The following is a 22,471-nucleotide window of genomic DNA, read 5'->3' as shown; positions in this document are numbered from 1 at the left end:
CTAGGCAGAAAACTTATTATTAATAAATGTATTCTGATTCTCATAAATTTCTTATAACCCGTGGCGCAACAGCCCATTGAGGGCCCGAGCTTACCTACCAACTGCCAGCCTCACCCACACGTGATCCTACTCACTCACTCCCCCAAGGTGGGAGATCATTGAACCAGTTACGGTGTGACTCGTGGTCAGCACGATGAAACCCCGTCGTTGTTGTAGGTTTCCGTAACCAAGGGTTCACTACACATTCATAGCTCCCCATTTTCCCACAATGGTGGGTGGCCACCGGTGCTAGCAGAGATGCCAACATTTTCGACCAGTAACGTCCCGCTTATTTTTATGGACATACGAGGTGTGGCTACAAAAAAACCGGATTGATGTTGCTGTTGACAAACGGCAAGCGTGTCAAGGTCAAGCCGTGCAAGAGTGTATAACGTGATATCCTGCCTATCGACTGTGTGATTTCCCAAGGTGTGCGGCGTTCAGTTTTTTTTTATTCCCAAAGGTCATATGAGCACTGAAAAGAAAACAGATTTACGACCGTAGAACCTGTGAAAACAAAAGTGACGGAAGTCATGAACATGGTTTCAAAAAATGATTTCCAGCACTGCTTCCAGAAATGGAAGATTTGTATGGAGCAGTGTATCGCTAGTTCAGGGGAGTACTTTGAAGGGGATAATGTTCGTATTGTACAAAATTACCAATAAAAGATTTTGTAGCAACAGTCCGGTTTTTTTCTAGCCACACCTTGTATCTTTACCAAGCAGATATTTATATTAATATTGCAAAACGAGCACTAACCTGTGTTATAAGAGTTGTTCAAAGTGATGGCCACCTATATTCACACATTCCTGGCATCGTTTGATAAAATTTTGATTCACACGCAAAAGTCCATCGCTTTTGCTTAGGGGTTCTAAAATTTAACAATCCAGTTTCTCGTAATTTAAGGACAAGACATCTAACCATCTCTCTACCTGGAGGTGAAATGCCAGGGAATTTCTGTGCAAATTGCCTACACACATCTCGACACGAGTCTGTTTTCACGTAAGTGTCATACATAAAAATTCTTTGTTCTAACGTGAACTTTGCGTCTGGCATTTCAGTCACCTCACTTACACACAACACACACACACTGCAATTAAACAAAGAAGTAGCACAGCAAGTAACCAAAAACCACACTCTTTCACACAGTACGAAATTAACACGCTCTTGGTTCAAGGTCTGTTCCTCACTCCATTCGCAGCTCTGTCCAGGGCACCTGTAGTCGCGAAGGAAAGAACAACTCAAGCTCGGAGCTTTCAGATTGCAAACAATGGTCACAATAACCATTGACTTTTAACGGTTTAGTCTGCAACGTAATCTTGATACAATATTGTACATTCGAAACCTCCAAACGATTACGAGCAAAGCGAAATGCTTTCGAGGGTAAACTTAAGCAGGACGTTAGTGGTCGAAAATGTCGGCATCTCCGCCAGCGCCACCTGCCACACTTCTCCCGATCTCTCGGCCTCGCAAGGAAATGGATGCATGGTATATGCTTATAGCATACTCTGTGCCCCTCCAAGCAAAAAGCTAGATGGTATTAACAATTGTTATTCACATGATTTGTTGTCACGTTATAAATTTCTTATAGGGAATGAAAACACTCTCTTCACTGCAAAATTCTGCTAACGAGAAAAAAATTCATGAGCTCTTCTGGTGACAAATAATGAAGACTTTCTCTCCAGGCCAGTTCAAGATATGTTTCCAAGCTTTCAAGAATTAATACCAGAAGCATATCTGGTCAATATCCCATGGGAATCTCTTCAATGAGAGGAATATTTTGGTGTTATTCATAACAACCAATTCTTTTTATACAAGTGCTCTGTGCAGTTGTACTGGGTAACATGTTCCTGGACTATTTAAGTTTATGGTATCCATAAGTGGCCATGCAAAAATCAAGCTCCCAGGCTGTGTCCCTCCTGCTCTGCTCTTAGGGAGATTTCAGACTGAAGCAACAAGTGACAGGTGACATGGGTCCCTTCAGTCAATACGCAAGCATTCACTGAGCATGAGCAAACAACAAACTGATGGGACATGATACACAGCATTGAGAAAACAGCCCAGTTCAAGCAGAACGTGCAGTTTGTCGTGTTGCTTCAGTTCAGAAGGTTTCATTGATTACTGAGGATTCGCTTTCAAGCGACATATGTCATTTTGGTCTGAAAGCTGCCTTAGTTTATTGTGAATGAAACTGTACCTATCATCCTTAAGATTCCAATATTATGCAGGAGTAATGATTTTCTCTTGAAAACTCTACATCGCATATACATACATAACTACAATATCATATGGAAACAAAAGTGTAAATAGTAAACAAAAAGATCCAATTTCTTACATCACAAAAATATAAATGCATTGCAAAAATAAATATGAACTAAAAAAAAATATATAACAAACATACTTGCACCTTTAAATGCAGAGGAGACATATCACTTAGTTACTAAGAGTCGTGAACCACACATGAATCTTTGAAGTTTGTAGCATTGAAAATATGGAAATAGTCATCATGTAGAAATCTGATTACTGACTCAATGGGACATAGATGTACAGGTTGTTTCTTGGGAATCGAGTTGTTTTTCAGGGATGATTTGTCAATAACATATTGAGTGACGACAGTTTTGCAAAAATTGATTTGATTTGTCAGGTCTTTCCCGTTGAACACAATTCTGAAATAATACTCTCTCGCAATTGGTGCTTCCTTTCTCGGTAATTGCTTTTTTCTGTATAATTCTACAATTAGCCTGGATGCATAGTGTGGAGTTATGCCATCAGAAATTCCGAGAGCAAACGTTAGGTACTGTAACGTTTTGTCATGGCCTGAATAGAGGACTATTTTCGGTTTCTTCTCAGAAACCATGTGCAACATGAACGATACGATATTCCTCAGCAATCCGTACGCTCTCAGTAAGCAGCTCTTCTTCAAGCTGTGGCTCTTAAGGTATTGTTTCGATTCCCACTCGATGTAAGTGAACAGACTAGTTACGTGTTCCGCTCGTACACAGAGATCTTGCTCGCCGACCGCATTCAGACACGGCAATGGGGAACTGTGGCAAATGTACGTCAGCAGAGCATCGTGCAACGAATGCGGATTTGAAGTGGCAGTCTCGTGCGGCATCTCAAACACAACCGACATAACCAATTTCACAAGTTTCATAACCGCAGGGTGTGCATTTAGGTACTCTGCACTCTCGACGGTAAAAAGTTTTCTATACGTTTCCGCTGCTGGACAAACACAATCGTTGAAGCAAAAGGCTAAACTCTGACTCTCTTTCAACACAACTCTCTGCAGATCTTCCGTCGACAGAAAAGTGTACAAGAAAGCTAGCGTACTCTGAAATGTCCGTCTGTACCTTGTACTGTATACCACAATGTCGTCATTTGCAAGTGTCCCGTTGCCAATCCCTAGTTTGTCGGCATATACTAACCTCAACACATGCCCTAGTTTATGAAGCTGAGAAACGCCTACTAAAGTTAGCTGCCCTAGGGCACATTCATTCGAAGGAAGCAAGGGGAAATTATGGAAAGGTCCTAAGAACTGGGAAAAACCAGGTGATTTGGAAATGTTTTGTAGAAAAGTGCTGTATGCATGGATAGAAGTGTACGATGACATTCCACAGTTCACTGAAGAAATGTTTCTAATGTGTGACAAAGGTCCACGATCTCCATGTCTCAGTAACATTAGAACACCTTCCAATGAAAAATTTCCTTGTATTTGACCTGTAAAACAAAATCCTCATGTAAATATTGCACCTTACATTCAACATTTTTAGATATTACACAACACATCACTGCTTAAACTGTCATTATAATATCATGGTCTAATAAAAATACAGTGAAACCTCGATTTTACGTTTTCCAGGGGATCAAGCTGAAAAAACTTAAAATGCAGGAAAATGTAAAATAGAGGAAAATTGTATAACATTTTGCTATGTTGGGACTATCAAGATTGAATGTGTAATGCGGGAAAATGTAAAAACCGGGAACGTACAATTGGGGTTCCACTATAATTAAAAGGGGAAAATACGATATTTTAAAATTGAACTGTTGCATTACGATTTTTCTCACTCTGGTAGTCATTTTAATATACTATATACACCATTAACCTTTTGAGTCCCAAGGCCATTTTCACATGTAACCCCCTTGGTCCCGAGCCGATTTTGAGCAAAATGCAGAGTTTCAATTAAATGAGTGTAGATCGGAGGCTAATTGCCCTAGAGAGATGAGTGATATACTGTTGTACGCAGAATGAACCAGAGATTCAGACTATATGAAATTTAAGCAAATTTGGCGTATATGTGGCAGTGGGGAGGGGACTAACTCTCAAAATTCCAAAATTTCGGGGGGAAAAATGGGGCCCCCCTCCCCCCAAGAAAAAATACATGACAGTGTCGACATGCACATGGAAATGATCACTGACATGTAAGGAACACATAAATATTTGCATTATTATCATATGGCCAATGTAACGTGAGTTGTACCCCCAAAAGCAATGGTTCCCCCACCCCCTGCTTGCGCCCTCATGGAAAACTTTCATTTTGACATCGGATACTGATAAACAAGCTTCCTTCGAATGCAGTTAACAGGCGGGAGTGAAAAGCATTGCTTTAGAACAACAAAGCCCGTCTTCCTTTGTCGGCAAAAATTTTCTCTTGAAAAGAGACGCAAAAGAGAAGTCCCTTTTCCCCTTCATTTTCATGAAGAAAAAAAAAGGTGCAAGAAACATTTCTGTTAAATACATGTGTTAGGAACAATATATATATATATATATATATATATATATATATATATATATATATATATATATATAAATCGAAATTATAGCCAAAAACAGAAAAGTTATAACGTAAAAACTACGACCTTGACACAGCCTCTCGATCGAGATGCTTGGGACCGTGAGGGTTACATTTTTGGTATCTCGATCGAGATGCTTGGGACACAAAAGGTTAAGCCTTGTTTCCATGATAATCAAAAACTCAATATGCTGACCAAGGCAGAATTTATTTTAATATAAAACATAAAATTAAACATTATGTTTCAACCATATAGCAAGGTCTTCTTCAGACTCCGTACCAAATGCAAATGAAATAAGGTACAAAACAGGAAGATATATATATATATATACACAAAAATTACTCCCTTCCAGACTTGTGTGTATATATATTCCTGCTTTGTACCTTATTTCATTTGTATTTGGTACAGAGTCTTAAGAAAACCTTGCTAGAAGGTTGAAACGTAACATTTAATTTTATGTTTTATAATAAAATAAATTCTGCCTTGGTCAGCATATTGAGTTTTTGTTTAATATACTGTTATCCTAGGTGGGTTACTTATGATGTCACTGAAGTTTCCTGGTAGGGTTGTGTGGTATTGATATCGATATAAATAAATATATTTCAGTCTAAGTGTTAGAATTGCAATTTTAACTAAAGTCAACAAGAAATTAAACCCGTCAAGGTCACAATTATCAATTGTCTCCTCCAGAGTTGGCACACTTATTGTACGAGGATCATCTAAAAAAAAAAAAAACCTCATCAACAATAGGGCTACCATACGTCCTGGTTTTCCCGGACATGTCCTCTTTTCGGACCCTGAAACTTGCACCCGGGCAGGTTTTTACTTTCTGTTAAAATATCCGGGTTTTTACTGTTATCCAATCATCATAGGTCAGAGATCACGAAGTTACAACTTTTCGAATCATTAAACGTCTGATGTTGGCAGTACTGGACGATGCGCTAAGTGTTAGTTTCTTTGTTGTTACAGTTTCAAGTTCCGGTCGATGTGATTTCCGCGTCATTCGATTGTTCGTGTTTCGAAGTGGAAGTTAGAGTTTGCGAACACGGTGTAAGCTACTAATATGCCTAAAAGAAAGTGCAAGTTCACTAATGAGTTACAAGAAAAGTAACTCATTTTGAAGGCGAGTGTATGGTTTGTAAACCCGGTACATATGTGTGTGTGTGTGTGGCAAACAAAGGAGGGCTAGATTTGCAAGCACACGTGGAGTGCGAAAAGCACCAAAGAGCAGTCAGAGGTGAAGCTTCATCTACAAAACTGACTCAGTTTTTCACGAAACCTGGCAGTGAACATGAAGATAAGTGCTGCAGAAGGTTCTTTCGCGTTTCATACTGTTAAGCATCACAACAGTTATAAAGTGATGGACTGCACATCAAGCTTGATAAAATCATTATTTCCTGATTCCAATGTAGCTAGAAAGTGTTTGTGAATAAATTGATGGTGTGTGTGTGGCTTTCGAAGAAAATGTCCTCTTTTTAGCATTTCAAAATATGGTAGCCCTAACCAACAACGAATCGTGGATTCAGATAATGGGTTTTAATCTTGCCTCTACATGTGATATTTTGTTGTTCCACAGATTGACATGTGGTGGCAGCACTGCACTGACCATAGGCTCATTGAGCAATGTGCTCTAAAGCAATGTTCTCATGAAGAGAACAAATTGCATTAATAAAAATTCAAGCATAATGTGGAGGAAATGCCGTTAGGTGTCAAAGTGAACTTGTACAGTCACGGACACTTCTGGGTTGTAACATTCCCATTAAATTTCAATGGAATCGTTCCAACCCAGAAGTGTCCGTGACTGTACAAGCTTTGGTGATGAGGCACTTCCATATTCAACAGAGGTTCATTGGTTCGCCACGCTGATTAGTCAAGACTAAGAAAGTTCCAACAAGCAGCCAGCAACATTAAGGCAATGCTTCCTGTTACCTACAACTATGAGGTCATTCCAAAGGAAGTTACTGTGAACAGTGAGTATTACAGTAACTTTCTGGAGAACCACCCGATCAGTTATTCGTCAGACACTACCAACACTTCTGGCGAGACATCAGATTGAGCTGCACCACAACTCAAGGTGTCAGGTTGCAAATTCAGTCAGTCAAGTGGTGGAAATAGAAAGTGCTAGAGCATCCTTTCTATAGTGACGACATGAGGTCTTGCGACTAGAACTTATTTTGGAAGCTAAAAGCTCCTCTAGGGTATGTTGTTGTAAGAGCATCAACGGCATAGTGCAGGCAGGCTTTAGGGCGGTTCTTCAGTGATTTACGGGAAAATGATTCTGCTGATGGCATGAAAAAATTGCCAGAAATTTGGCAACATGTACTATACTAACCCGGAGACTATTACAAAGGAATGCAGTAACTTCGTTCTCCAGATTAATATGATTAGACAGTTATGAACATGTAATCACAATTTCAACTGCCCCCACTGGTCGGGTTAATGAAGGATATACATTTTAATCATCATAATAAACGTAAACATAATATCTTGCCTTCAAATGTTGCATATATGTTTTTAAAATCTTACAAATAGCAGTTCTGATTGTGAAATTATTAGACAGGCACAGTATGGTGAATTTCGAAGCATAGAGCTACACATAAGGTGACTTTGCAACCTGGACAGTAGTAACGTGATTCACTGTCAATCTTCTTGCCTTTGGCATCTCTCACTCTGCTACACATTCCAAGCATCAAGCTGAGCAAAGTGCTGCTGCCAAGTGGACATTTACAGTACTTCGGGGCAGGGAGCCTCTCATGATTTTGTATGGGATAAAAAAAAAATTGAAAGTGAAAAAGCAGTTTGGCCCGATTATACTCGGGACAACATAAAAAGTGCATCTAGCATCTGCCCGAGTTTACTCGGGATAATAAGGCAACTGGTTAATGTATTGGCATTTTCCTTGACTCCTAAGTACATAAACTTGGAAACTCATTGAAATGTTTTGTTATCACTAAGTTTTCATAATTACTTAATATTTGTTTTGCATGCTCTCTTTTCCAACTTTCATACCAAAGTACAGTAACAAAAAAATTCAAAATTTACTACATAATTTGGAACAGCTCAACTTTTTTTGTCTCTAACTATATATAGCTATGGTTGCGTACCTTCACTTCCAGTATTGATTTCCTCTGGAGGGTTGCAAAACTTAAATATCCTCTTTGTCTTCACATCTAACTTTATGCTTCTTTGAAAATTTCTCACTGGCATATCATTTCCTATGTGTCTTGTTGTTGAACCAGTTTCTTCTTGGCCAATGTACTTGTACATACCTAAGAAGAAAAAAATGTCTCAAAATCAAATTGGTACTTAAGTTTTATAACTTTAGAAGCTGAACGAAAAACATTTTTCAGCTGCATTTTGGAATATATCATACATTTCAGACCTTTATTTCAAAATGTAAAACTCCGATCCACATGAACATTAAATTTTCGGTACTACTTTACTATACCGGAGACACCTATCAATGACTTATTTCGCAATTTTTTACATTGCTAACGTACTATTCTGGGTACTACTTTACTATACCGGAGACACCTATCAATGATTTATTTTGCAATTTTTTACATTGATAACGTACTATTCTGCATTGCAGAACATTTCTTTAGGTGAAATAATGGATTTCTAACGAAAATAATATTTATTTCTTAGCCCCACGAACCATCACGGGGACGAGGTATGCCTACTAGGTTAGGTTAGGTTCCATTAGCACTCCTTTCGTTCAATTTAGCATATACGGACAACATCGGAATTACAAATTCCACGGCATCTTTCACACCCGGCAACAACTTCACGACGCATCCTCGACACATCATGTTGTAGCAGCAGCAATAGCGCGTATTGTGCTCTCGTGCAGAAAGCAAATGGTGGCAGCAGCAATAGTGCATCGGAAATAGATTTTCGTAGAAAACCACATGCATCGCATTAAAATGGATCAAAATTACATTCCCGAACATCAACAACGCTACAGAAAATGATTTGCGTAAGTACTTTCTCCTGTAAATTTGCAGAAATCCGTCTCCGGTATAGTAAAGTGTTACCAAATTTTCTTCAGGAAAATTGAAAAAAAAATCCATTAGATCCAGTTGTCAACTAATTTGAACCAAACTGTTGTATTATGGCATATCTGGCAACATATTTTTATCTATCTGTCAACTGCACCTGGAAAAACCGGCAAATGTATTTTGATACGATAATAAAACGAGAACTTTACATGTTCATAGTCAGAAAACAATACTTATTTCAGTGCTAAAACTGGATATAAGAGCTCAACAGATGTAAGAAGAAACAATGGCAGTAGAAGATTTACAAATGAGAGAAAGGGCAAAATTTCACAGTTGTGATGAACTCACCTGCCAACAGTAAAAATATCCATATTATGAGTATCAAATAGCAGTACAATGCCCGGTGTTGTGAAGATAACTTCATCATTATGCCTCGCCCCACATTACACATAAGGTTAATACTTGTAAGTGGCATACCTGCAGAATAGAATTATACGTTATTCATCTCTATTTTTTTAATATAGTGACATAAAAATACCAAAACACAATATTTAAAAACACTTTTGAGATAATTTTACGGTTACAGAGCAAAAGATTATAAAATATATTCACCTGAGATTTTCTTACAAGATTTTCGCAAGCCTTTAAACGTATATTTCTTATCACCAAGTGTGATAGGTTACTAACACCATAATTCATTTTGGCCCAAGTTCCTTTTGTTTTATTGTGATTTCATCAAGCTACGAATGCAATTTTTACATGGTTCGATTTTGATGTACGTCTGGTAACACATACTGCGGAGTTTTAGTGATTACTTAAGGTTTTGTTCAATATATGCTTTCGTGGTTAGGTTTGGTTCCCTTAGCATTAAAATAAAGTCCCTAAATGCATTCTACTAAGATTCCGATTTACTTCTACATTCATTCCCACGCTTCTACGATATCTACTGTCGCTTGTCGATGGAGAATCTTGGTATTAATTTACTGTTCCACAAACAGATTTCTTCATTTTTACACAAGAAACTACTTACGGTAATAAGTACCTGTAGCATTGTCTAACATCTGGAAGGTGTTTTCTGTCATGTGGGAATGTATCATAGCGGAAATCCATTAGTTTTGTTGAAAATTAATTCTCCGAAGCACAATAGCCTTTGGCTCGTACACCTCCGTAGATTATCGCGCATCGTGCTTGTGTTTTGTCGATTGCAGGTTTTCCAACCACGCCATTGTTTTCTGAAAAGATGACGTGTTGTGGATGCATGGTGATATTCATACCGGGTGCGGAAGATACACTGGATTTTGTAATTGGGTACTTGAAAAAGGGGTAGCCCCACGAACCATTTCCGGCAAGGTTAGGTTACGTTAGGCAAGCAGTTAAAATTTTGTTCGTAAAATAATGTGAAGAAGCTTAAAAAAAATCACTTGACGAGTATTTTTTGGGTTATAAGCACGAAGCGCGATGATCAGCGAAGGTGTACGTGCCATACTGTTTCTTATGGAAACGAAACAACACAAATAAAGAAGTACTCGTAATGTGAAAAATTGACATACTTTCATAAAAAAAACATGAATACACCTTCAAGAATGTTCCACGAAGCAGATAGGTAAGTACGAATATTAAAAGTGAAGTTACATGTGTTTGTGGAATAGCAAATTTTTAATGTACGCGCCAAAGGCTATTCTCCGCCGGAGCATGAATTTTCAACGAAGAACATGAATTTCCGCTATGATATATTCCTACATCACACAAAACACCTTCCCGAAGTTAGACAATGCTACAGGAACTTATTACGGTAAGCAGTTTCTTCTGAAAAAATGAAGAAATCTGTTTGAACTATAGTAAATTAGTACCTTTTTTTGACACTGACAATAGTAATGGAAATAGTCATAGATAAAATTACAGCACTTGCCGACTTTGCACTAAACATACGTATTACATTTTCCTATGAATTTGTGCAGGAACACAAACAGTATCGCATGTAACATGACACTTAAATAATTTCCTAATTTTATATTGATTTTAAGAGGAAGAAATGTAGTTATAAACAGCGAAATCATCATAAACAGCCTTGTACTTCATGAAAGAAAAAATATTCCACATACATTAGCCAATCTCCATATTCGTTTCCTTTTCCGTAAAGAAAATCACTGGTTCTTCTATATAATATGTTACAGTCCTTCATGTCATCGTGATATTCTAATTTCCATTTCGAATTATTTTGTTTTTGCACACATATCAATACCATTTTCACTGATTACTACTGTTCACGTAATTCATAACATTTCCGCTAGATGGAAGTGCAACTCATAACAGAAACAATTGACCATCAGCAATCTGTAGTAAACAAACTCACGTGATAACTGCCGGTAGCTGTGGCCAATGAAGGTCGCGTGAGATGGTGGGCCTGCACCAGTAAACCAATCGCGTTTCAGGCGGCACGTGAACAGTGCATGGTCGGGGCGATCAATTCCGACTTTCAGGTTAGCGCAGTGAACTGAAGTGGTGTACGTGTTAGATTGTGGATGTCTATGGTGTTCCGAAGTTGAGTGTTGGTGTAAATAAAAATAAGTTTCTTCGTTACTGTTATACTTATCAAATCCAATAGGCGGAGAAAGACGGATGTCTCAAAAAGATACAGTGATTCACCTCGTCGCAGGCGGGTATGTTGCTTTTTTAAAATATGTATATCCGTTTCTGTTTATTTCTTAAAGGGGAGAGGGAGTTATTTATATACTGAAAGCTTATTTGAGTATTAGCGTTTATATTGGGTTGAATTCAAAGAGAGAGTATTGTTAAAGGAATAAAATGTTCTATTCTGTTTGTATACGCACTATTACATTGCCGTTATATCAAAACGTCTTGAGTGTGTTCTACATCCCTTGTACTTGATATTAGCAGAATCACATTTACAAGAGACATTGTATGATCATGCACATCTACTGAGAGAGAGTAATGTGCGATGGGCATTTACTTATGGAATTTTCATTCTGCATGAGAGTCGTTTCCGGTGTGGTCAGTTGTGTACAAAGGAGCATTTCTATATGCTATTTTATTATGTAAGAACTTGAGTTATGCAAATGCTGAAGTATGCTTTTTGTCTTTTATTCTAGGGTAGCTGGAACTGTTGGAGCTATTGCAACATGCCCCCTGGAAGTTGTAAAGACGAGATTACAGTCATCCAATTCACATTTTTGTGTGGAAAAAGTGCAAGTGCCAAAAATAGCATCTTCTGAAGGAGCAGGAAATGTAACGTGTAAGACAATATCTCGTGAACAGAGACGACAGTTTAGTCTATCAAGTGGTCATCGTTGCTCTGCTCAAGTGTTAACTATTTCCAATTGTGGGATGGGTGCAAGTAAAAGCATTGGACTCCTGCAGTGCATAAGGTAAGTCTGTTTTTGGTTTTTCTAAATTGTTCCCACGAGTATAATTATTGTGCAGCGGTTTGTAGTGACTCTGGTTAGAACTTACAATTTTGCTTATCAGACAAGTCTCTCTATCTCTGTGTCTGTCCTTTGTAAATAACAGTTGCTTCAAGCTACCTGGGTTTTTCAGGTGGATGAGACCCCACTTTTTTGTGCTGTTTTTCTTCTTCCAATTTTTTCACTCAGCCTGTCTCTTCATCCTTTTGCGAAATTCAGGTTCTTTTGTGTTAATCTGAGATTCACAAGCACAAACAATCAAATTCTCTCTGATATTTATTTGGTGACAGTATAATAGAAAGTTTTATTTATGGGTTCTTCAATTTTTATTAAGTTTAATGAAATAAAGGGGTATTAGTATGAATCTGCTCCGAAGATAAAGATGCAAACACATTATTATACAGCACTACAATGGGCATTTTTGAACTGTATAGGAACTGCATCTAGTATAGGCTGGGGAATAGGTTAGAAATCATCATGCTAATATCTAGTTGAGAAGTCCTGATAATCATGAGCCTCTTAAGCAGCAGCTAGTAAAATTGATTGTTGACTAATTGTAGTTTGAAACTTGAAGATTATTTTTGCATTTTCTGTGGACCATTTCATTTAGCCACTTGATCGTCACCTCCAAATAATGGAATTGTGCATAATAAAGTTCTCCATGTGTACACATGATATGGATTTGTGAAGTAGTAGCTGATAAGTGATTAAGCCTGGGCTTTTGTGATGCCTTGCTTGTATTTTGTGGTTTGCTTTGCAGCATAATCATTGTATGTTCTCTACAGGTAACAGTAGTTAATCGAATTGGTGAATATTCTACACGTGAAGAGGCGGCAGCTTTCCTTTTCGTTCTTAAGTTTCAATTGCAGCTTAGCATGGGTGTTTTCTTTAGGAGCTTTTTATCACCACTTTGTTCTGATCATCGTCAAAACGTGGCAGAGGTGCAACAATAACAGTTGCTGCATGTTAATACTGGGTGTCCCAGTTAAAAGTAGCCCGGCTCAAAGACATTTGTCTATGAAGCAAATAACGGCATTATTGCACCAGTAAAATGGAGTAATCCATTGTAACGTGAATGGTGGTACGTATTCAAGGTCATCAGTACATACACTTAATTTCTTTTCATGATCCATGGCATGTAACTGTTAATTGGAGCTGGGCTGCTTTTAACTGGGACACCCTGTAGTGTGGAGCATGATGCATCAAAGCACATAAGTAAGGTTATGGGTGCTTTAACCCACTCTATCTGCTTGAGAATTATGTTGAATTTTTTTTAGATATTTGATCCCAAAGTATGGCCGCTTTAGTAAAAAAACCTGCCATCTCAGAGTACTTTTGCCACTTTGATGCACACTAAAATAGTGAAAGTAAATGTCAGAAATTTCTATCCACTCCAAACCTAACAACGTAAAATTATAGTTGCTGTTGTGGAATGTCATGTTGGGTGCTATATTCACTTGCACGATGTCTTCGGGCTGTTCTGCTTCTTGTTAAGGAAACTCCCCAAGGTTATTTCACAATAACATATCTCCGCAAGCTGGAAACTTTCATAAGCAATATAATCTTCTTGAACCATGAAAAATATTTTACTTTCTAGAGGTGCTACAGAGGGTCAAGGGTACCAAGTTATGTATCACTATTTGAGCGATAGTGCAGGTGCGGATCCACAGGAAGGGATTTGGGATACGTAACAATATTATTGTTTTGTTTAATGTTTTTTGAAGACTCGAATTCTCTGTCTTTTGTCACAAGGTTTAAAATGCTGAGGAATACTTTTTAAAATTTGATTTAAGTCCACTTTTTGCTCAAATTAGGCTAATCAGAACTGGATATACAGTTTAAATTTTGATCCAAAACCACTGTGTAATATGCATCAAAAGAGGATCGAACCTGAGACCCCTTGAGAGAGTAGGTTTTCGTTTATTCACTTCGCTTCTCATATCTGATCGTTCAGTTTACTGTGGCAACTGGAAGAATCATGACAAGGACACACAGTAATAACTGTCTATTCCATGCCTGGATCCTATTTTTGCAAAACTCGAAACCTAGTAGTACACGTATAACCATAGTTTGTCTCTATGACATGGAAGAAACTTGTTTCCTGTTTATAATACTCTATATTGCTTACAAGAAATAGTGAACATGTTGATTAGAATGGATTTTCTGTGAGGTGAAGTACCCGACCTAAAGTCGCCGCTCCCAACTCCAACTTCTGGATCCACCACTGCGTTAGTGGTCCATTCAGTTCAGGGTCTGACTGCCTCTGGTCTGAGCCTGGGCTGTGGGTGATCTCGGATGAGAATTTCTTTGATAAAGACTAACTCTGAAGCTTGAAGGCACATCACCTCCACACCACACATGAATCTAACATGGTGTAACACTTATCTTTGCATATTTCTAAATACAATAAGCCAAATCAATCAGTGAATAATTACTGTGTATTAATTTTTAAAATGTAAAGTTATACAAGATATATATTGCACCATTATATCTGCAGTTGATATACAAGGTGGCTCAAAAAGTCACTTAACACCCCCGGTACAAGGCTACTGCAGGACGCGACATGGAAACGGTGATAACCAATCGTTATCAAGCCAAGGGGGAACCACATTGACGCCACCCGCGTGGTCGGCGTCCATCTTGATGCCCGCCATCTTGAATTCAACTTCAGAATTTTAATTGGGAAGGGGGTGATATGATATATCAAATCAGGCTAGAACTTCACGAGAAATGCAATGGTGAAGGTTTTTTCGACGTATCTTTAACCAGTAAAAAGTTATGACTGAATTCTTGTACCAATTTGCTCCTTTTCGAGGTGTTAGAAAAATGCCTTAAAATTTGTTTAGCGCATCGGTAATGCATCGAGATCAAAGTGATGTCTAGGGAGAGAAGTTCGCATGCCATTGAACACGATTTTAATCGGATACATCCAAGAATTGCTGCGCATTATGAATGGTTGTCGCGAACAATCTACAGTGTGGCGCTTCCATTGAATTAAAAGTCCTTCACAGTGACAAGGCTAACGTTTATGTTCATAAGGAAGTTCATAAACAGAATATGCGACCCTTGTCATCTGATAACTAACTTTGGACAGAAACTGCTTCACAACGTTCCCATAGTGTTCTGATGTTCCTCCCTATTGAAAAGAACTCTGTACAAAGTACCTTCTTCCATAAGCAAGGATGAAAAAAACCTGTTAACAAATCCAAGTAGCCCTAAGCATTTAAGGTTCCGTTGATGGAAAATTGACTAACCAATCGTGTTCCACACAGCATACCACACCATTAACTTACCAGCACTAACCATTTAGCTTTGATCTGTCGAAAATGGCTTATCAGATAAAAAGCATCGAATATTCTGTTTATGAACATAAACATTAGCCTTGTCACTGTGAAGGACTTTTCATTTAATGGAAGCGTCACACTGTAATTGTTCGCGACAACCATTCATAATGTGCAGCTCTTCATGGATGTATCCGATTAAAATATTGTGCAATGGCATGCGAACTTCTCTCCCTAGACGTCACTTTGATCTCGATGCGTTGCGGATGTGCTAAACAAATTTTAAGGCATTTTTCTAACACCTCAAAAAGGAGCAAATTGATACAAGAATTCAGTCATAACTTTTTACTGGGTAAAGATACATAAAAAAACCATCACCATTGCATTTCTCGTGAAGTTCTAGCCTGATTTGATATATCATTTCACACCCTTCCCATTTAATATTCTGAAGTTGAATTCAAGATGGCCGCCGACCATCCGGGTGGCATCAATGCAGTTCCCCCTTGGCCTGGCAACGATTGGTCATCACCATTTCCATGTTGCGTGCTGCAGTAGCCTTGTACCGGGGGTGTTAAGTGACTTTTTGAGCCACCCTGTACAAAGCATGCTTCATGTGAATTATGCTGTGGGCCGTTAAGATGCTTTAAGTCCATTTTCTTTGGAATTTAAGGTGCATGCTGTTATGCATAAAATTAAACTGTGTAGCCATTTCATGTGTATAGATTCATTAATGACGCATTTAAACAAATAAATGTTTTGTCACACAAATCAATTTTCACTACTTCTTGTAGTTTACAGTTCTTACAAGTGCATAAACACATTTTTTGATGTAACGTTTTGGAAGAACACATGCTCCCTTTGTCAGACATTTATTCTTGGTTTGAAAATAAATTATGAAGGAAGCATGTGTTCTCCCAAAACTTTACATCAAATAATGTGTTTATGTGCTTGTAAGAAGGACAAGGCCGGAAAAATTCCGACCTTAGAACACCCACCTCGGGAATGTGTTATTCATGATAGTACATGTCAAATTTTGCATCAGATTGTTTTGTAAAATTGCGTTCATTTCTAAATTAGGAGTTACGCATGCCCATTTTGTAGGTTGGGAGATTTCTGCAGTGTATACAGCTAAGACAGACTGCATGATTCTTAGCAAAGGTTTGAACCCAGTGCTTGCTGTTGTAGCATGCTATTTAGCAGGTCACTAGTGTTACAGAATTCATCAGTTTAAATTCAACCATGTGATGTCTGTAAATTTCCAACATGACTAGCAGTTGGTTCTTTTAATACTGGGATCATTATCTGACTTTGCTTGTGAGCTATTTTAAGTCTACATTGTGCTCTTATCAAGATAAGGAGGTATTGACACAGAAGATGAAAACTTTTGTTTACTTATTTGCCTTGAGATCTAAAGGTAGAACGGAACAAGAGATATGTGTATTTCGAAGGAGATTTAGTTGCTGAATATATGATTATATGTGCAATGTTGGGTTCACTCTAAAATCCCATTGTCTTTCTCTCTTTTTTTTTAACCACTATGTTTTAAACAATAAATTGCAGAATTTGATCTTCATTGGAATTGAAGTGAAAAATGCAAAGTTCAACTTGAGTTTCTGGCATACTGTCACACGTCTTTTTTACATAACTTTCTAAGTAGAATACATCACTTGGTTGTCCAAATTATAAGGAGAAGAATAGATCTGGGTTTACGTACGATAAGGTTTAATGTGATAAGAAACTTTTTAGAATGTTCAGTGCTCAACAACTTACTATCTCGTCTGAGGTTGCAAATTTGGGTCCCACAAGGATGCATCTTCTTGATCAGGTTTAGCAGTAGAGTCTAATGACAATAATAAGCCACTGATTTTTGTGAATTAAAGTCATTTTTTGTTTGTACAATTTCTTAATGTTCAGTGAGCCAAATAGGTATTTGCTTCAGGTTGTGAACAGATGATTACAGGAAAAGAGTGCACTAGCTTTCACCTTTAACATGCTTCTCGTTACCTTGAAGAACCTATCAAAAGACAATTAGGTACAAATATCTGCTTTAGATACTTAGGTGTTCTGCCAGAATATGTGCTTATTTAAGTAATGTTTCATTGTGTAATCTGATGCCACTTTCTTATTTCTCTCTCTCCCTTTCTCAATGTCTTGGCAGAGGATGACAGTGGTGACTAGATGTTCACTAATTGTCCCTATGTGGAGAGATACCCAATAATTCGCAGTTTGTTTGTGAAGCAGAGTATGAAAGCTCAAATAAACAACCATAACTGGATTGGGCACAGGTGACTTTCGGAATGTCGGATAATTTAATAACTTGGATATTTCCAGTTGCATGTCTTTAACTTCCTGTTGCCATTGGTGACAGTCATGGTGAAATGTGGTTTGGCATAGATACTCTGCAGATCATTCCGAATATCCTGGTTTGATCTCTGGTTGGACAGAAGTTGTTGATAGTTAATTTGACTTGTCAGTGCACCATGCAGTGTTTAGATTTTGGGAGCTGGTCGTAGACAAATCGGATAAGCATGCCTAAAGTATACTAACACACTAGTTATGCTTTATATGCTCTCTTTCAGGCACATAGTGGAGAACGAGGGTCCAAGAGCTCTGTTTAAAGGCTTGGGTCCAAACTTGGTTGGAGTGGCTCCCTCGCGAGCAATATACTTTTGTGCATATTCTCGCGCAAAAGCATTTTTCAACTCTCTTCTAACTCCAGACACAGCAATTGTACATATTTGTTCCGCCTCCTGTGCAGGTGAGTACCACGAGTTTGTTTGCATCTTGTATGCCTTTGCTTAAAAAAAACTTCTTTCATTTCATGAGTAGTTATCCTTCTGATGTACTGTATTATAGTATATTAGGAACGATGCATTTGATGGGTGGGTGTCTAGCAGGTAATATGTGTGGGGCTTGTAACATTTTTCATATGATTGGATTGATTTGTTGTTTTAAGTCCACTTTATGCACAGTAAGGCTAATTGGGACTAGACCTACAATTTAAAGTGGGATCCGAACCACTATGTGCCTCCACCGGGAAATAAACCTTGATTACAAGGCGACGACGTTACCACTGCACCATCGGTGAGGTCATTTTTCATATGAATTCCATACTAGTGAATTATTAGGGAGTTAGTGACCTAAGTCTGAAGAATCATGATTCATCATATGCATAATTAATCATGTGTGCAGTAATCAGATTGTGTTGAAGTTGGCATGAAATCTAGCAATACTAAAACCTGTATGTAAGACAGCCATGGAGAATTTGAAATTATTTTGTTTCTCTGCTGTATCATGTTCTGGAATGCTTTATATTAAATTTTAAAATCTGGTTTTGATATCAAACTTTCCCTTTTAACTATTAGAATGTACAATAATATTCGATCACTTTTCAAATGATAATTCTTGTGTGGTTACAAATCATTTCTTTTCACATCTGACTTGTATTTTTATACCATCATACTATTATATAAATCAATTAGTAGTACATATGAAATATTTTGGTTTGATATTGACAGTATTTGAAAGAGCCTCATCTGTCACTTTGGATGTTTACATAATATCCTTTCGGAATCTAAGGTGCTAACATTGCACCAAATATATTTTCTCCCCCAAATCGAGTGGGCTCTCTTATCGTTGATGTTGTCCGATTGCTGTAAGCTCCATTGGTTCCTTGTTTTTGCTGGGTTTGGTGGGAGTGACCAGAGGTACAGATTTAGCACAGGCAGGCAGTTTTTTCCCCTAAGCCAGTGCCCGGACTGTTTTTCGGATTCGAAGGTGTCCCAGTTTTTTACCTTGGCGCGAGGACGGCGTTCGAGTTAACAATACGAGATGTTTACCCAGAATGCAAATGTATTGCGTGGCGTGTGTACGTTGATTGAAATGATATTGTTGGCTCGTTCTGAGGTATGCGCTAATGCAATCTTTCACAGCGAATTTGGAACGATAGGGAATCCCATATGAGTGAAGATGGAGCAAACCGTTAGGTATAAATTGGCGGGAATGTTGATAGTGCTTGCTCTTGCGTAAAACGACAGATTATCCGGAAGGGAGGCGTTTCTTTTATCAGGTTTATCGGTTACAGCTTATTATTTAGTTTTCCTTCATATGGATTCATCGAAAAGGAAAAATGAATCCCATCCAACACCCCTGCGAGTTTCTCCCCCCACAAACCCCTGCCTGAATTGTTACGTTTCTGCGACGTAACTTGTAGAGCGGGAACCATACGTAGAAATCTATTCCTGAAAAAAGTCGTGGACATTTTGCTAAGCCATATTTGTGCATCCCAGTGTACAGGGGGATGCATAAGTATTGCTCGCAAATTGTCCATAACTTTTTTTCCATTAATTTTTCTCTTGCATCCTACGTGTTTTTAAGGAATTGGTTTTTAAGTATGCTAGTGTAGAGGGTGTCAGTAGCTTGTTTGGCACTAACGTTCAATTCTTGAAGCTCTCAATGCGTAAAACAAAGAGAATAAACATGGTGCTGGACAATTTGCTTGATATACTTACGCATTCCGTTGTACGGTCGTACACCCAAAGGCAAAATAAATGGTAGGCGAATTGTCCGTTACCACTTTCACAGTCCGTTTTCCACTTGAAAATTACAGGTTATATGAGTTTCAAGGACTTAGTTCTGTGTGAAAATGCCAAAATTCTCGATGAGTTTTATCAGGTTTGGACACTAGACAAATGGCAAAAGCTTTGTATCAACACATTTCCATTCCCTAAAACAACACAGGATGTAGGATAAAAAAGTATGAAAATAATGTTATGACATCTTGCCTATTGTTATCTTTCCCTGTACCTGCAGTGCATTGAAATTCAAATGAAGTTACTACGTGTTTGAATTATGTACTTTTCGCACGTAACGTTCATTTGCACGGGGCTAGCGCCTAGCGGGCATTCTTCCGGGCACCCCATGTTTGAGATCGCACGATCCCACGGGAGATCTTCGTGTTTACGTGACACGCCTCACGTTTGCGGTTTGCGTCACAGGCGGGCTGCTAAGAGGCAGGCGCCAAAACAAAGGGTTTTCGCGAGGACGGAAATCGACCTTTTCCAGGCGGCCAGCTGATGCGGGCGGTCTACGTGACGTGGAGCATGAATGAAGCCGCTCAGAATTGTGGGTGCTAGCTGGAACCCTTTCTCTTTCGTAAAGCACGGTATCACTTTACAATGAACGATATACTACTTTCTTTCGGTAGTATTGGGTTTCATTGAATCACCTTTACTCGCTGTTTTATTTCAGTTGTTAATACAGAACACTGGTAAGGCCAATGACGTATTTGGGGGCCTGCTTCCCCCGAGAGAATAACCAAGTCACAAATTAATAAAATGCATACTTGTTACTGTTGTACAATAAAAAGTTGATATATTTTCGCAGAGGTAAGAATTAGATTGTGTATATACAGCTTAACGTTAACACTGCGCGTGGGAATTTATTTATTTAATAATAATGTAAATAAAAATAAAGATCATGGACTTTGTATCAGCTGAACCTAAACTAAAACCTTTTTGTTATTCAATAAATAGTGGACTAAAAAATTTTTAGCATTAATTCAGCTGTTTTTTATATAAATGCTTTGAATTTGAATTGTGTTTCAAGTCCACTTTATGCACAATTAGGATAATCGGGACTAAACTTACAGCTTAAAGTGAGATCTCAACCACTATGTACCCTCATCGGGTATCGAGCCTGGGACCAGGCACGTATCCAAGGGGGGCTTAGGGGGCTCGAGCCCCCCCGAAAGTTTTCAGTTTACGCTAGATAAAATTAGATTGTTTGTTTCTTGTGGTGTGAAATAAAATAATGTGACGTTAATTTAAGGAGAGAAATAATTATCGAGGCAAGACGGAGTATGTTTTATAACCCTATTATTGTTAATAGCGCGTATCCAAGGTGGGGATCAGGTAGCTCGGGAACCCCCCCCCCCCCAACCGGTTTTTTTTTCGGTTTACACTACATAAAATTAGGTTTTTGTCTTCTTGAATAATGTGACGATAATTTAAGGAGAGAAATACTTATCGAGGCGGAGATTGTTCTATAATCGTGTTGTTGATAATATTACACGTAAACTTTTCTTGCTCTTTCGGTGTTGTCGCAGCGAACTTGATCACTATGTAGATACTTGTCAGCATTTGGAAGCTGCACAACAAAGGTAGCGCCACACGTAGGGCGATTCGTTGTAATTTTTAATCTGTGGGAGGCGCGAGAGGGAACGTTCATGAATAAGAGAAGGAGTCGAACTACTGGCAATATTTACGAATCGTTCTATATAATGAGGATATAATTAAGCGGCTTCAATTTCCCGGTTGATTTGTACAACAGAATCGGATAATGAGACTTCAGAGGTAAAAATTGGTGTTCAGCCCCCCCCCCCCCGGAAGTAATTCCTGAATACATGCCTGCCTGGGACCTACAAATGGTAGTGATCTTAACTACGCATAAGTCAGGTAATGAATATATGCTTGTTATGTATTCATGCGACAATAACAATTTCCGTATTTTAATTTTAATCTTATTAACATATTGATTATAACCGTTGATCGTTATTATGTTTACATGTAGAACACTTGGTTTGATCCCCACCACTGCGGAAGATAGTTCTAGTCTAGATATGGCGATATTTAAAATGATCTTGTACCTAAAACTGGGGGAAGGGTGGCGTAGGGCACTGTTTTCTTTTCCTGCGAGAACCATTGCCTCCTGTTCTGCCCCTCCCCCTCCTTAGCATCGTCGCTGGCACTGAATCGATGTAACATCTATAAGACGCTTGTTGACACTTGGGGGGAATATTCTGAAACAGTGAATACCAGGCATGATCAAAAGTTATCTTGTATAATGACAGTAGCTGTAGTCTTAAATTTGCACTTTACCCTTGAGCCCTAGTCGTCTTGTAACGCACGGGGGTGGGTGTATGTCAGCAAGCAAGAGT

At 38.4% G+C, this 22,471-nt stretch overlaps 2 protein-coding genes across 2 annotated transcripts in view; one reads left to right on the top strand and one right to left on the bottom strand.

The window, feature by feature from the left end:
* Positions 1 to 2,118: 2,118 nt before the first annotated feature.
* LOC145996052 (2-phosphoxylose phosphatase 1) lies at positions 2,119 to 11,112 on the bottom strand. Its single transcript, XM_083132265.1, has 4 exons — positions 10,934 to 11,112; positions 9,180 to 9,308; positions 7,935 to 8,099; positions 2,119 to 3,756 (listed from the first exon to the last, which is right to left on the bottom strand). The coding sequence occupies exons 2-4, from the start codon at positions 9,304 to 9,306 to the stop codon at positions 2,480 to 2,482; spliced, it is 1,569 nt and encodes a 522-aa protein (XP_082988391.1). The 5' UTR covers positions 9,307 to 9,308; positions 10,934 to 11,112; the 3' UTR covers positions 2,119 to 2,479.
* A 143-nt stretch (positions 11,113 to 11,255) lies between these two features.
* Positions 11,256 to 22,471, top strand: part of Rim2 (replication in mitochondria 2) — a 73,355-nt gene continuing 62,139 nt past the window's right edge. The window contains exons 1-3 of the mRNA XM_083132264.1: positions 11,256 to 11,491; positions 11,942 to 12,217; positions 18,114 to 18,292. Coding sequence (XP_082988390.1) covers positions 11,451 to 11,491; positions 11,942 to 12,217; positions 18,114 to 18,292 — 496 coding nt within the window. The 5' untranslated portion in view covers positions 11,256 to 11,450. The remainder of the gene's footprint in view (positions 11,492 to 11,941; positions 12,218 to 18,113; positions 18,293 to 22,471) is intronic.

Source organism: Lepisma saccharinum, chromosome 12 (assembly GCF_977018435.1).
Source record: "Lepisma saccharinum chromosome 12, izLepSacc3.1, whole genome shotgun sequence".
NCBI lineage: Eukaryota > Metazoa > Arthropoda > Insecta > Zygentoma > Lepismatidae > Lepisma > Lepisma saccharinum.
The sequence above is the reverse complement of the archived record's forward strand: the minus strand, read 5'-3'. Positions and strand labels throughout refer to the sequence as shown.

What these genes read in the sequence shown, in the direction of transcription:
- LOC145996052 (XM_083132265.1), bottom strand. Translation starts at nt 9,306, where the DNA reads ATGCCACTTACAAGTATTAACCTTATGTGTAATGTGGGGCGAGGCATA. An exon ending in GATATTTTTACTGTTGGCAG is followed by an intron (nt 8,100 to 9,179) that starts GTGAGTTCATCA and finishes TTTTCTTCTTAG; the next exon opens with GTATGTACAAGTACATTGGC. An exon ending in AATCAATACTGGAAGTGAAG is followed by an intron (nt 3,757 to 7,934) that starts GTACGCAACCAT and finishes TTTGTTTTACAG; the next exon opens with GTCAAATACAAGGAAATTTT.